Source organism: Pygocentrus nattereri, chromosome 13 (genome assembly GCF_015220715.1).
Source record: "Pygocentrus nattereri isolate fPygNat1 chromosome 13, fPygNat1.pri, whole genome shotgun sequence".
Classification (NCBI taxonomy): Eukaryota; Metazoa; Chordata; class Actinopteri; order Characiformes; family Serrasalmidae; genus Pygocentrus; species Pygocentrus nattereri.
Window position 1 is genome coordinate 8,756,516 of NC_051223.1, and position 16,375 is coordinate 8,772,890.

Consider the following 16,375-nt stretch of genomic DNA (forward strand, 5'->3'; position numbering starts at 1 on the left):
GATTGGTACAGGGCATTGGTTTCCAAACTTCTCACCTTTTTTGTTGCTTATAAGTTTTCAAATGAATCCTTTCATGTAAGTCTTTAGTGTAAATGTTTTTTTCATAAATAACTGCATTTTTTGAATGCCACATACTGTGAGTGTTTAAATCTGACTTGTTGGCAAAGTGTTCTTTAAAGAGAAGGGATTAAGCTTACCTTCAGTATCTGACAGCTGAAGATGTATTTGGCTCCCAGGATATGGTTTTGCGGCATTGCCAGCAGTCCTCTCTGAGCCCAAAGTACCTGCACTGAGAGGGAGATGGGCAAGAGACAGCCTGTCTCACACAGCTCACCCTGTACAGTGGAGCAACACAAAAGTACACATATACAATAACATATGAAGAAATGTGTTTTTCAACAGTATTACATGTTTAGGCTGCTAGCACTAACAAGCTGTGTTTTTATATTGATTAGCCCATTATGGTTATCACTATTTATATGTTATGTTTATTATTATTAAACTATAATGGTTATTTATATAGCATTTTACAACGGGAACAGCACAGTAAATGAACTAATTAAATGTTACTAAAACTGAAAAAAATCAAGTAATTAAAAATGGAAAAAACAAATGGCCTGTCCGGTGAGGTTTTCACTGTTAAATGATTTTGAGTGGGCTAAAGGCTGGCCCTTTCTTCTGAGTGAGGTTGTATGTGAAACTGAGGGGGCTCTGTTGTAAAGCTTTAGGCGCAAAGCAGTACGTACTGTTGGGGGCTCAGGACAATCCTGCAGAATGACCCTGCTCCAGTCTGGCTGTGAACCTGCAGTCATGGCGACCATGTCTGGAGTCGTGGCACCACGCAGAACTCTGTAGAGCTGAGCTTTAAGTGAGGCGCAGTCACGGGATGGAGACCTGGGTCAGGATCGCGTGGATTAAAGCAAACAGATTTCGTTAGTAGGATTATTTTCACATTACTTCAATATTTTGACTTCCTGCTTCCAGAAAAAAAAAGAGAACTAGGACAAAAAACAGGTTATTTTTCCTCCTCTAGCTACCAGAAAATGGTATCAGGCAAAATATTATGACTTGTTTCTACTTGATCCTTGTTTCTACGCCCATTGTCCATTTTATCAGTTCCACTTACTCTATAGGTGCACTTTGTAGTTCTACAGTTCTACAGTCAATCTGTTTCTCTGATACTTTGTTACCCTGTTCTTCACGTGGTGGTGGTGGTGTGTTAGTGTGTGATGTGCTGGTGTGAGTGGATCAGACACAGCAGTGCTGCTAGAGTTTTTAAACATTGTGTCCACTCACTGTCCACTCGATTAAACACTCCTACCTTGTCAAACCACCTTGTAGATGTAAAGTCAGAGACGACAGCTGATCTGCTGCTGCACAGTTTGTGTTGGTCATCTGCTAGTCCTCCAGCAGCACTGCTGTGTCTGATCCACTCAGACCAGCACAACACACACTAACACACCACCACCACCACGTCAGTGTTACTGCAGTGCTGAGAATGACTCACCACAAAATAATACCTGCCCCGTGGTGGTCATGTGGGGGACCTGACCACTGAAGAACAGGGTAACAAAGTATCAGAGAAACAGATGGACTACAGTCTGTAACTGTAGAACTACCAAGTGCACCTATACAGTAAGTGGAGCTGATAAAATGGACAATGAGCATAGAAACAAGGAGGTGCTCAGAATGTTACGCCTGATCAGTGTATAGTAGTTAGCGTAGTTTGTAGTTTAGACGTTAGTAGGTGTAGATCGTACCTGAAGCTGCAGCCAGTGATGGTGTTGTGGTTGAAGAGAATGGAAGCTCGGTTGAAGAGGTCAGTAGCACAGTCTCCTCCTACAGACAGTCCCTGGACCGTCAGCTTACACACAGTTAAAGAGCATAGACAGTCAACCAGTCACTTGTGATGGATGCTAGTAGCTTCTGACAAGAAGCCAGCTTTAAATAAAGTTGGGTGATATGGTGAAAATGTAGACCTCTAGATTTTCTTCAGAAATTAAGGTATTAATAGGTAGTTTTTCCACCTTTGCTGCAGTAACAGCTTCTACACTTCTGCGAAGGCTTTACACTAGATGTTGGAACATTGCTGTGAGGATTTGATTGAGCATTAGTGAGGTCAGGCACTGATGTTGGATGGTCAGTTCTGGATCACTCCAACTTATCCCAAAGGTATTGGATGGAGCTCCATCACTCTAGAAGAGTGCAGTTCCACTGCTCCCAAGCCCAAGGACTGGGTGCTTTATACCCTCTAGCCCACACTTGGCTGGTGACCTAACACTACTGTGCAGCTGCTCCAGAGCATCCCATCTTATTGCTCAATACTTTTCTATGGAGATTATAGACTGTAAGTACAAAAGTAGCTGGGTTCATTCATTAGGGGTGTCTGGATACTTTTGGACATATAACCTATGACATCACAATACATCAAAACAAATAATAACATTAAGTAATCCTAGTAAACCTAACAGAAATTGTTGAAAGGATACAGGCTGAGCCTCTTCGCCAAACCAGCCAATCACTGGCGTGCCAACCGTCAAGCCTACCAATGGCGTGCTAGAAGGAGGTGGTGAGGGTGTGGCCAACTGCAACCCAGTTATTGGATGTTGTTATGAAAAGAATGAAACATCATGTTTACACTTATCCACTTACCCCAGGGGAAGTTGATCAGCCAAGACATGTTTGGAGTGCAAATTTAACAACAAACGCCAATAGTCCAAAAGCCAATAGTTCATTGCAGACTTGATGTGGCTTGGGCACAATATGACTTAGGTGAACTGTACTTTTCCCATTCACTCTAGTTTCTGAACACTGAAGGACAACTGTATACATTATAACATCAGTGATTGTTTGTATTTGGTGTACTACATTTGGATATCATGTCTGATCTATTAGATCTGTAGAAAGTGGAAAACTGCAAATTAGATTTTTTGCCAAACCACAAGTTTTCCTATTGGAATAAATGTGGTAGTATATCAATCAGCTGCTTTGGAGAAGTACCTGAAATTTCACCGTGTGCTGTTGCAGTAACTGGGTGCCAAAACTGGCATTTGCCAACTCCACTCTCAGCGTGGCTGCGGTAATCTCCCCTCCGCCTGTGTATGTGATCATATACTCCACCTGAGACAGATACCAATATATGTCCACTCAGCACTGGCACTAACATCATGGTCAAAGCTTTATCAACATCTAGATTAACTTGCACTGACCTTTGACACCACATTCACACAGTAGCCATTATGTTCAGTGGGTTCAGGCTGGCTGGACAACAGGATAACTGGGATCTAAAAAAAGACCATACTGTCAGACGGAATCGTAATAAGAATCTAAAACATACAGTTATAAATAAATTTTTGTAGTTTACCGTTATATTTGGCAAGTCCACTTTTGAAAGACGTGGAACCTGCAAAAGTCCCAGATATTAGTAAAGGGGCCTTCTGGCTTAACATGTTTAAAACATACATCAACATACTAATTTTCTGTGTTATAAAGTATCACATCCGAACACTTTATCGGTTTGACAGAATTCATGACTGTAGTTTCTTTTCATTCATCAATGTTCTCTTACTACAATCTCCAGCATCACACAAATGCACAATACAAACACAAGTTTCCCAAAGCCTCGGCTGCATTTCTCTGCCGCTATGTCCTAGCAGGCCGCTCCAGCTTTAAGCATGTAAACAAATTTTTAAACAATTTACTTCAGCAGTGAGTTTATCACAATATACATTAAAATAAAGTCATATACATAATTCAAATAAACAAAAAAACAATAAAAAGTAACAAGAATTTCTTGGGTCCATATTTTTCCTTGACACCTTCACAGCCACCACAGAGACTCGTTAATATCATCAATTACATCATGAGCACAATTTACTGAAGCACTGATTGGTCAAACCAGGAGCTGCTTTTTAACTACATATAATACTGGGCTTCCTCAAGGAGAGGCTTGGAAATGGTTAAACACACATCCAGAAAATCACTATATATATATATATATATATATATATATATATATATATATAAAATCATTATTAATTAATATTCTTTACATTTTTTTAATTCAAATATTAACACTTCATAGCAAATAAACACAAACTACACAAATAAATAGATTTTGAAAATCTTGGGTGCCTAAGAATTTCGTACAGTACTGTATGTTCGGATTGATTTCAAGGATGCAACTGATGTTTCCTTCCAGACCTTCAGTTACCCACAATTCTGTGAGCACGAATGATGCAAAGGAAAATTAGAAGTTTTTCGCGTTCATCCCTTGCATTCATCTTCATGATCTTATGAAGTGTAAAATGATTGATTAATTAAAGCATTCGTCCGTTATCACATTTTAATTAGAAGTATTTATATATGTGTAATTTTACATAAGCTTGTTGGCATATTAGCTACCACAGCAACAAACACAAAGCACCGGGCTCCACTTTCTCTCACCAGTTCCCTCACAAGTTTTGTGCCACAACTGCAAGAGGCAGGACCTTTCTGGTCACGACACCATGCAGCCTCATTAGGACTGCTCTATTTGTGTGACCCCTAGCCTACTAGGGGGAATCTTCATAAGACAGGCCTACCGAGAACCCACACTACCTCAGCTGCAGCGTAGGCTTTGAAGCGCAGCTAAGGAATCCCTGCGGTGTCAATCAATCCTGACAGCTAGTCTAGCTACTGATCTACAGGCTAATAACCAAGCTGACACAACTCCTGCCTCAACCAGTGAACAAAAGCCAGAGAACAGGAGCCAAACTGAGGTATCTGGAAGCTAAGTAGCTACAATGCTAACTTCAGCTGTAAGCTTGTTGTCCTCTTTTTTTTTTTTTTTTTTTTTTTTTAAACTGTAATATCTGGCCATTTTTGCAATCGGAATGGTAATCCGAATGTACTGATGTACCAAACATATTTGTTTTCACAAGAAAAAGCTCTATAGGTTACTAAAGCCTATTCTTGTTAAAGTTTTTATTTTATTTGTTTGGCCAGGCCTGACAGGCAATAAAAAAGAGGACAGGAAAGAAATAGAAGAAGGGAGGAGAGAGAAAAAAAATAAATAAAAAAAAAAAAATAATAAATCATAATAATGATAATTAAGTAAGTAAATAAATAAATAGAAAAAAGAAAAAATAATAATAATAATAATAATAAAAAAGAGAGAAAAAACAAATAAAATAAGTAAATAAACAGACAACTAAATAAAAATAAATAGATAAATAAGTAAGTTAAAAAAAAAAATAAAAAAAAAAGGGGAGGGGAAAAAACAATTATACAGATATACATACATATACATATTCACATATACATATACATATATACACCCAGACATAATTCTACTATTTGCTGCTACATACATACACATGTTTACATATCTATACATATGCCTCTATACATATACACCCACCCACCACACACAATTCTACTGTTTGCAGCAATGTGTATATGTGTGTATATGCGTTCACGTGTCATGTGTCATGGAATGTGCTCAGCAATGAGGGCAAGAAGCCGCAACCATGCCCCCGTGGTCCAGAGACAGATAGGGAAGGACCCGGGGGACCCGGACCATCCACAGCCCATTAGGAACTCAGGAGACCTGAGGCCACACGCTCCGACGGCCACCGCGTGCACGCCCCAGAGGACGAAGAATGGAGGCCCCAGACAGAGCGCCCACAGACAAAGGGCAAGTGACCGGAGAGCCAGAGGCAATGAGCAGCCCACCCCCCCCGGCAGGCCAACATCCCCAGCATGAGCCGAGCATGCGGCCCCCGAGGGCCCAGGCGCCCGAGACCGGCCGACCCCCGGCAGGACCCCCCCCCCCCATGCCAGAAAGGCCCAAACCACCCTCAGGACACAACCGCCAAGGGAGCAGGGCAGGGACCACGCCACGATGTCCAGTCATGCACCCAGGGACCCACAGGGCACCCATATCCCGGGTGTGGGGCGGAGTCGGCAAGCAGCGGGGAGCGGTGGGGAGGGGTAACTCCTGCCCACCACCATGTACCACAGATGTCCAGGCTCAGCAAGTCATAGACCCAGGCCCAGCTGTCCACACACACATGTTCACATGCACCCACACACACCCACACCCACACTCGCACACACCAGTCACCCACTCATGCATACACACGGAACATACATGGACTCACAGTATCGGCGGGCGGACACCAGCACGGGTCAGCGGTAACCCAGGGAGGCAGCCACCCCGGCCCCGAATGACCGGCCGGTCTCCCCACCAGGCAGGGTGCACCAAACCGGTGTGAGAGGACCTGCCCACCCCCCCCCCCCCCCCCACACTCAATATGTGTGTGAAATGAAAAGAATGTGTGTGAGCTACAGTGCAATTAAAATTGGAGGGACAGAGGCAATGTAGTACTGAATAACAGCACACTGCCACGCTGCCCCCCAAGGCCCTCAATGTCTAATGTGTAAATAAAATTGAGGGGCAGGTAGCAGTGAGCAGATAAGTGAGGTCACATCAGCAGCGCCACCCACCATCCACTGAGTGACACCTGCCCCCCAAAGCCCTGTGTGTACTGTACTGTGTCATGAAATGTGTCATTGTAAGGGGGGAAAAAAGGGGAGGAGTGGGACATCACGCATCACAGCGAGCAGAGCCAGGTAGGTGGCCCTACTCACTGTAGCATGGGCCCCCCTCCCCCAGAAGCTTGTTGTCCTCTTTATCGGACGAGTCTTTCTGTCATTTAGATAATCCATTTTCTCCACTGTAATGATTATTTGAAGACAGCTACTGCAGTAATATATGCAATAAAACATTAGCTATATAGATAATACTAGCTTTTCTTCTGCATTCACCAGTTAGTAGGAAAAAAGACCCCCCCCAACTTTCAAGACACATGAGCAGAAGGGGGTCTCACTAGTCTTTTTTTCCAATTTATTCCTCATTTTAATTGTATCCAATTCTACTCTTTAATCAGGACTCCCCCAAACACATACAATACCACCAGCGTTAGGAGGGCGAAGACAAACACAAGCTTCCTCCAAGACCTGTGAAGCACCACCACATCTTCTCAAACTGTTGCTAATGCAATATTAATGAACAGCTGAACACGCTTGGAGGAGAACCCTAAGCCCCCTCTGTTACGTCAGCTAGGCTTGCATCACAGTAAGTGATGGGGGAGACGGGGGGGCCATCCTTCGCACCCAGAGAGAGTGAGGCCAATTGTGCTCTCCTGGACTCCCGGCCATACATGGCTGTAGCATCACCGGGGATCAAACTCACATTCCCTGGTCTTCGAACCTAAACATCTCACTCTAGAGACTACATTTCTCACGACAACTACCCTCGATCCAAGAGATACAATATCACATTGATTAACAGAACCACTGCAAATCATTGCCAAATAGGTAGAGCAACTTTGGTTCTCTATATCTCCACAATACATCATTACAAACCCATTAAACAATCTATTTACAAAAAATCTAATTTGTATTTTATTACTTGGGTCTGACATATACACTATTTTGCACTAGTCTACCACTGAAAACATTTCGGTTACAATCTTTTCTGAAATCTGGTGATTTGAGGTCGATTTACCCAGACCTACCCTGAGGAGTCTGAAGCCAGTGAAATAGGAACGAATGCTCAGCGTGCCGTCTCTTCCACAAGACTGAGCGCTCACAGCTCGTGAACAGGACAGAGAGCCAGAACGCAGGAACTCTGAGAAAGAAAGAACCACAATGAAACATGTAAATGCAACTTCTTTCCCTTGGCTGTCTGTGTCTGTCGTTTCCTTGATGTATGTACTACAATCTCCAGAGCAGCCTTGAGTGCCTCCACTCAATTACCATTTTATGGGCTCCACAAACCTATAAGGCCTCCATATACGTTTGATGCCATCATTCTGTAGGAACGCCGGTTCTAAGGTGGTTTTCTCTGTGACAGAAATGAGTGGGAGTTTGGAAAATCACTGCTATCGTGCCCCTGTTTGGAGTCATGTGTTTGCATGATTTAAAGGAATAATTTGACCCAGGAGTGCTTATAATGTTAACAATGGAAATAACGTCACGTCCCACCTCATTTGTTATTGTTCCATCGACCTTTCAGTACAGGCTACCTTAAGTGCTGATTCTTTTCTCTCTGTTCCAAATGATCACTTGTCGGAAAAAATAAATATCGTGACAAATAAATATTGTTGGAGAAAGTATTGTGATATATTTTTGCTATAGCAGCACAAGCTACACCTTCAGATGAACTAAAGCTAAAGCTAACAATGGAGCTAGATCCCAGACTGGAACACGCAGAGCTGTTAGATGCTGAGGAGGGCTTCTCATCTTTTGCACAAGATCTTTTGGCAAACTTTGATAACAGCAATATAAAGAATGTCATGTGTGCAAGCACATGGGGCAGTCGTGGGCTGGAGGTTAGGGAAATGGCCCTGTGACTGGAAGGTTGCTGGTTCAATCCCCAGGGCTGACAGCACATGACTGAGGTGTCCTTGTACAAGACACCTAACCCCCAAAAGCTCCCAGGGCACCGTGGATAAGGCTGCCCATTGCTCCGGGCAAGTGTGCTCACTGCCCCCTAGTGTGTGTGTCTATTCACTTGTGTGTATGTGATGTTTCACTTCACAGATGGGTTAAATGCGGAGATGGAATTTCCCTGTTTGTGGGATTAATAAAGTATCACTTAACATTCATATTTCTCTTTATACAGAAATACTGTGTCCCAATTCAGGGGCTGCATCCGAAGGCCAATTGCGTCACAGTGGCGTGACTAGCCTGTACCATTTCGAAGGCTCCTTCATATATGGCAGAGAATGTGTCCTTCTTTCCCATGGCAACAAACAGTGGCTGAGGAAACACTTTTAAATGGAAGTACTGGGTTTAAACTGAGTGGAATACTGAACAATACAAATGTAAAAAAAAAGGCAATGTAGTCTGAAGCAAAACTGGCGCTAACGTTTTGTTTTGTTTTAGGGAGCAAAGAGCAGACAGGGAGAAGCATCCCTAGCTCTAATATAAAAATAAATAAATTAATTAAAAAGTTACTGGATTCATCTTTAAGGAACTTAAAAATAGTGGCATTTCATGATGCAATGGTAACAGCAGATGTGACGCTATTAGGAAATCTGCCATAGGGCAGACTGTCATCGCGGGTCTATACATCCTTCGAAGACTGCGTCCTTTGAAGGGACACAGGTATAGTATACAGTCCTAACTTGGATAAAGTTTACTTTATCTTAGAACCAGCATAAATCTGTCTGTCACTAGCTCTATGGTATGGTCTTAAAACTTTTTCAGCTTTGGGCAGGATCTGGATAGTGGGTCAGGCATTTTACACTCCTCAATAACACCTTTCCACTACCTTTGGTCTAATAATTCTGAGTCGTTCTCACTGCAGGTTTGTTACGGTGACTTCTTCTTTCGCTTGATGGAGGAAGGAAAGTTTAAACGTGATTGTTATTGGCTGAGGTAATTTTACAAATGGTCCACTGCAAGGGGCATTTGCGGGGAAGAGCAGCTCTAATATTATTTTTTTTCCTGTCAAACAGCTGAACAAAATGAAAATTCAGCCATACTTGCAGGATTGCGGTCCACGCAGGATGAAGATGCCGCCCCTGGCGATGGGTGTCTGAGCACGCTCACTGCGGATGTGGCGTTGTAATATGTCAGAATGATGTCATCCACCTGTAACAATGAGAAATGGTCAGTGCTAAATATGATGTTCAACCTGGCCAAGTAGAAAAGTACACAACAGTGGAAGACAGTGGAAAAGGACTAGCACTAAATGGACCAAATTTTTTCAAACTGAAATATATGAATTCATCATTAACATACACACTTAAAAATTATGGTTTTTCAAAGGTTCTTTAGTAAAGGCAATGATTCTATTTAGAACCATGAGTTCTATAAACAACTCCATTTCCAAAAAGTTGGGATGCTTTGCAACATGTAAATAAAAGTGTGCAAATCATTTAAACCATATATTTAACTGAAAACAGTACAAAGACAACATATAAAATGTTGAAACTGAAAAATGTTATTGTTCTTTGAAAAATATATGCTCATTTTGAATTTGATGCCAACAACATGGTTCAAAAAAGTTGTTTAGCAGCGTGTTGCTTCACACATGAGGAGACCAACTGCTGAAGTTTTGAAAGTGAAATGTTTTCCTTATTCACTCTTGATATATGATTTCAGCTGCTCAACAGTTCAGGGTCTCTTTTGTCATATTTCTCATTTCATAATGCGTGAAATTGTTATCAATGGGTGACAGGTAGGTCAGTTTAGTACCCGGACTCTTTTAATACAGAGAAATGCTGTTGTAATACATGCAGAATGTGGTTTGTCATTGTCTTAAGCAATGCCTTCCCTGAAAAAGACGTTGTCTGGATGGCAGCATGTGTTGCTTTAAACCTGTATATATCATTCATTTACATTTATGGCATTTGGCTGGCACTCTTATCCAGAGCGACTTACAATTTGATCATTTTACACAGGTAGGCGAAGGTAGCGTTAGGAGTCTTGCCCAAGGACTCTTATTGGTATAGTGTAGGGTGTTTGCCCAGGTGAGGATTGAAGCCCAGCCTACAGCATGGAAGGCAGAGATGTTACCCACTACCCACAACATTAATGGATGTGCAAATCACCCATGCCATCACAGATGTTGGCTTTTGAACTGTGCTAATAACAAGCCAGATGGTCTTTAGCCCAGAGAGCGCAGCATCTATGAATTTGAAGAATTTCAAATTTTGATTCATCAGACCACAGGACAGTTTTCAATTTTGCCTCAGTCCATCTTCAAAAGCTCGGGCCCAGAAAAGACAGCAGTGTTTCTGGATCCTGTTTATGTATTTAGATGGGAAAAGCTGTTTTTCAGTAAAAGCAATATGTAATTGAAAGTACTAATGACAAAAAACTGTGATAACTTCACATCAAAAAAATTCAAATTAGCATTTGGCACCGATCACATGGAATGACTCCATTACACAACTACAGCAGAGATGACGGAGTCATACAAAAGAATATTTCCATCTGCTTATACCGTTACATCTTCGAACTCTGTTCAGTAGTTTTATTTCATAGTAGACCAAGCGGCACACCTTGTAGAAGCTTGAGTTGCGGCTGTGGTAGGGGGCGGGCTCCTGTAGTGAGAAATGAGGAGAGAAGATGGAGAACGTCCCCTCAGAGAGGGCAGGTAGAGTCTGCGCTGCATCTGTCTCTAAATGTGGAAAAGAACAAAAGGCAATGTTTAGTTTTATACACATCAGCAAACATTTGCACACGACTGTCCTGAAAAACATCCCCAAAAAACATCTCCAAAATGCCAACTTTACAGGAGAAGGCAATAAATTATTTACTTTCAACGCAAGTTAATGTTTTAAGTTTTCCCTTTAAATAACACGTAATTTGATCAGGGGCGCCCAGTCTTTTGTACGAGGGTCCGAGGAAGGCTAAAACAGAACCAGTGCATTGAAAGATCTGTGCTGAAAGGAGCCTTACCGTTCCCTTTCCGAACGCAGAACAGCGAGTCAGTCACTGTCACAAGCTGGGGGTCCACGTTGGCTCGAAACATCAGCCAGCTCTCAACACACACTCCAGGCCTCAAATCAAGCAAGACACTTCAATACTCACTACATTTCTCTGAACATCAAATATTTTTCTACTGTATTATTAAATATCAGTCCATCCCGAGTTTACCTAGTTTCCTGCTTGCACCCACTGAAAACAGAGCTCAGGTTGGCGACTCCACAATCCACCACGTCACAGCAGCAGGCGATGTCACAGAAATCTGGCGTGAGATCACAAACGCAATCTGCAGCCAAAGGAACATCGTGAAACAGGGATCATGTTAGCAGATGTTTGAGCACCAGTTGGAGATGTTACCAGGGGTTTCAGATATTGTCTAATTAAAACAAACTGGAAAAATAGAAATTACTACCCGATATAAAAAAAGTTCTATTTGGATTAGAAACCAAATTAAAATACTGATACATCATGATTTCAGTGCAAAATTTATTTTAAGTATATCCCAATATTGATGTCTCTACTGCACAGCAGGTAATCAGCAGATGTGTAAAAGGGTTCATTTATGGATAAATGGTTAAAAAGTCCACTACATAACTTTGGTAAAACTAAAAAAGTTTTGGGAACAATTTTGCATATAAACGCATGTATAACAAACGTGAAATAACTCCCTGCACACTGTGTGCATAAAGAAGAAAGTGAAAGTTAACACATCCCCTACAGGGAACATAAACATTTCATTTTTTTGCTAATTGTAATGCACAATTTATATTTATTTGCTGAGTTTAACATCACAATTAAACATAAAATGTTTAACTTTTGCACAAGCCACATTTTGTTTTATTGGTTTATTTGCAATGTTCATTTCAGCAAATAAACAGCAGAAACCTGCAGACGTGTTCTCTGTAGACAATGTGTTATTTTCATTTATAAAACCAACAAAACCTAAAAATATGAACACGCATCTTCTAGAAGATGAAGAATATTTAAATCCTTCATTTCGTCAAGCATGTATTTGGTTCCAGCTGCTCGCTTATTTCCGGTACCGCTGTCTGTTTTCGCACATGCTCAGACTGAGAAATCCGAAAGAAATCAGAGTAAGAGTTCACAGCACTGAGAAACCTGATTACTGAGCTAAAATACAGCGAATCAGATTTCTAGACCTTACTCTAAGAAATCATAGTGTGCTGTTTACGTGATCATTTGAATAATCAGACAACTGCAGAAATGTGATTATGATTGGATTATTGAGTGTATGTAAACGCGCTCAATGTCTGAGACATCAGACCGCACATTCTGTGTAATAACCTTACCATAACTTGTGAGGGAGCTTTTAGAGGTGGACATTTGGTTCCTATCACCACCACTGTGAACAATTCTGGCTCGAATCAAAATAGAGTCAGAAAAGTTTCTCTAGAACGGAGCATTTCACACCAAACCACTTTGAATGACTTTGTTTGCATCCTAACCATTTAACCAGTCACTGAGAGCAGAGTCGATATCCAGTTTATTGTTATTAGATATTTAATACTATTCTGCCTAATATCAATTAAATGAACACATTAACGATCATGCTGGTTTAGTGTGGATAAAACAAAATAATTTTAACATATTAGCAATTCAGAAAATCAGTGCAGTACCAGTGGAAGTTGTGATCGGCTCTTCGGTCAAGGGGCTGACAGTGGACATGGCGCGGTCATCAAATCCTCTTGGAATAACACTTGGGGTGGCGGTGTCCAAAGGATCTGAGGCTCCAGCTGTAATGGAGTGGATCGTTGCTGCTGCAGCTGTCAGATTTTCTGTAAACAGATGTTCATCCCAATCCACAGGAGGCAGTCTGGTGTAGCTCTCAGTGCCTTGCGAGTCTGTAGCCGGCGGCAAAATCACCCCAAGAGCCAAGACCAGCTGCAGAAGGGAACAGCGAGACAGCATTCTGCAGAAAACACGACAGTTAGCATCAGTGAGACACAGTCAGCATGGAGGTACGACACGGTATTAAACAGAGAGTGTAATCTAGTGTTAGTATAAGATTGAATCAGTATGAAATACAGTTAATATAAAGCTTCGTTTACATTACAAGCCTCATTGTTCAAGTCAGATATTTTGCTCAAATCTGATCTCTCTGCACCGATGGTTCACACTGGTTTAGGTTAGTGACTCAAATCCATCATTAATGTGACGAACCGGCATCCTGAAATGACCCTCATGAGCTCATCCTACTCAGTAACGTCACATGACTGAATCACTGCATCATCAGCACAAACTAACAAGCAGAACGAGCTTCGCTGCGAAGATCATTAGCTCTGATCAGCTCTCAGTTTCATTATTAGAGCCAGGCGAAGGAGAAAAAAGGTGAGATGAGCCTTTTCCATTGTTTATAGGCTTTAGCTTCTGTTTGGTGCTGTTGCCATGGTAACGCTGAATGACAGCGCACGCGCAGTGAAAGAAAAGCACGTGAATTCCGATCTGAGCGTCACATTCAGGTCTCACGGCCACAAATCGGATACGTATCCGATCTAGGACCACGTATAAAAGTGGCACAGGTGGGATTTGAAAAGATCAGATTTGTGTCCACACAGCCCTGAAAACACCAGATCTGAGACACATTAGGGCAAAAAAATCAGATTTGTGCCACTTCAGCCTGGCAATTTGAACGTAGCCTAAGATGGATTAAGTATAATATAAAGTGCTGTCAAGCTGGTTCGCCGACTCCTGGCAGCCATATGGACTGTGTTTCTCCAGATTATCCTGCCTTCTGCTGGCCGTCCTCTTCCTCTTTTAACTTCAACTGTTCCAAGCACAACAGCCACTCCCAGTGATTTGGATCGTCTCATATTATGTCCAAAATAAAGAGTTCCAGTTTGAACTTTGAACTGGATTTAGTCAAGAGTCTATTTGTTTTCTTTGCCCTCTAAGGTCCTCCCAAAGTCTTCACTAACTCCTAGAGCTGGATGATCTGGGGAAAACATCTAATTGTGATTTTTCTGAATCATAATTATTGCAATTCAAATATAATTATTTCCTATGCATAAATTTCCAGGCCTGTTTTTGGCCAAGAAGACCAGAATATCCACTTCTTCTGGTGTGAAGTTTGAACGGTGAGTGAGTCAGACTACAGTAAGTTGTGTTGTGATGTCACATGATCAGAGCATGGGTGTTATAAGATGGAAACACAATAAGATTGCTTGCTTAACAATGAGTCCACTACACACACATATAGACTTCATTAAGTCCACCTGCTTGTTTCTACGCTCATTGTCCATTTTATCAGCTCCACTGACCGTATAGGAGCCATTTGTAGTTCTACAGTTACAGACTGTAGTCCATCTGTTTCTCTGATACTTTGTTAGCTCCCTTTTACCCTGTTCTTCAGTGGTCAGGACCCCCATGGACCCTCACAGAGCAGGTACTATTTGGGTGGTGTATCATTCTCAGCACTGCAGTAACAGTGATGTGATGGTGGTGTGCTAGTGTGTGTTGCGCTGGTGCAAGTGGATCAGACACTGCAGAGCTGCTGGAGTTTTTAAACACCGTGTCCACTCACTGTCCAATCTATTACACTCCTACCTTGTCAGTCCACCTTGTAGATGTAAAGTCAGAGACAACAGCTCATCTGCTGCTGTACAGTTTGCGTTGGTCATCCTCTAGACCTTCATCAGTGGTCAGATATTTTTGGTTCTCTGTCCAGTCAGTGTCACTGCAGTGTTGAGAATGACCCACCACCCAAATAGTACCTGCTCTGTGGGTGTCCATGGGGGTCCTGATCACTGAAGAACAGGGGAACAAAGTATCAGAGAAACAGATCGACTACAGTCTGTAACTGTAGAACTACAAAGTGCAATGAGTGTAGAAATAAAGAGGTGGGATTAATGAAGTGACCAGTCGGTCAACCAAACTAAAAAGTACCAAGCTATTAAATAAGCGTGTGTCCTGAAATTTAAGCACATCGCTCATCATTACTACACAGATTTACATCACAACAGTGGCCAAAACTGTGGATTATAGTGACCAAACCTCTCGGGAACACGAGCTCCGTGTGGTCAGAGGTACGGAAAGTAAACAAGCAGCCTGAAGAGCTTATTCGAATAAAGCTGGTGACCAGCGTGACATTAATGAGAATTGCTAACGTTACTGAAGTTAAACAGAACACTTTAATCTGTGATACCGAATCATAAAATAAATAATAAACACAAAATATGAACGGGAATCATCTCAGCGACGCAACGGCCGCCGTCGCCAAGGAAGTCGCCAGAATTCCATTGCACCAATCAGCACCTTCGGACGAGAGCTCGTGATATGCAAACCGTAATCCGTCTATTAGTGGCGGCGCTGTTTTGACTGTTTTCTGCGTCGTGTTTTTATCTTTATTTTATTTTATTTTAATGTTTTTTCTATAGAAAAGGGATCACATAGTCCATTATTTGAATTCCGACTCCCCTATCGTTCATTTTTATGTTTAGATTATATAAAGCAAGACACGTAATAAAAGGTTAGTTATTACTAAAATAATAAACTATATAGTTCAATATTAAGCTAACTAGCTAGCTCGATGCTAGCAATAAAAATACGCACAACCTAAGCATGTAGCTTACGTTTGTTGTAGCTCATCAAATACACAAAAGCAACCGTGATTTTTTTGTCATATCATATCATTTCAGGGCGTTTTTACTGCACGTTCGTTTTAAACAGTCAAGAAATTGTTTTAAAATCGAAGCACAAATCGCTAGTTTTGAACAACTTGCAGCAATACGAACCCCGCAGGTTGCATCTCAAATCACTCTCCTATTTAGTGCACTAACGTTACACATTGTAAGGAAATGGTGCGCTTTATGTCCAATCTGGAAATCAGTCCTAACAATTATTATTTAACAGTACATTATGTAGTATACAG

The 16,375-nt window shown here is 41.7% G+C and overlaps 1 protein-coding gene across 4 annotated transcripts in view; it reads right to left on the minus strand.

Annotated features, from left to right (window-relative positions):
• Window positions 1-16,375, minus strand: part of LOC108411007 (tectonic-3) — a 37,995-nt gene that overhangs the window by 893 nt on the left and 20,727 nt on the right. The window contains exons 1-14 of one of the 4 annotated variants that reach the window (XM_017682365.2): window positions 16,239-16,284; window positions 13,125-13,417; window positions 11,659-11,773; window positions 11,461-11,579; window positions 11,061-11,179; window positions 9,537-9,645; window positions 7,563-7,675; window positions 3,365-3,403; window positions 3,210-3,284; window positions 3,001-3,120; window positions 2,490-2,585; window positions 1,761-1,864; window positions 747-894; window positions 198-335 (exon numbers count right to left, since the gene is read on the minus strand). In XM_017682365.2, coding sequence (XP_017537854.2) covers window positions 198-335; window positions 747-894; window positions 1,761-1,864; window positions 2,490-2,585; window positions 3,001-3,120; window positions 3,210-3,284; window positions 3,365-3,403; window positions 7,563-7,675; window positions 9,537-9,645; window positions 11,061-11,179; window positions 11,461-11,579; window positions 11,659-11,773; window positions 13,125-13,417; window positions 16,239-16,252 — 1,602 coding nt within the window. In that variant the 5' untranslated portion in view covers window positions 16,253-16,284. Of the gene's footprint in view, window positions 1-197; window positions 336-746; window positions 895-1,760; window positions 1,865-2,489; window positions 2,586-3,000; window positions 3,121-3,209; window positions 3,285-3,364; window positions 3,404-7,562; window positions 7,676-9,536; window positions 9,646-11,060; window positions 11,180-11,460; window positions 11,580-11,658; window positions 11,774-13,124; window positions 13,418-15,498; window positions 15,730-16,238; window positions 16,285-16,375 lie in introns of those variants that run through there. The other 3 variants (XM_017682368.2, XM_017682364.2, XM_017682362.2) reach the window with 3 other exon arrangements.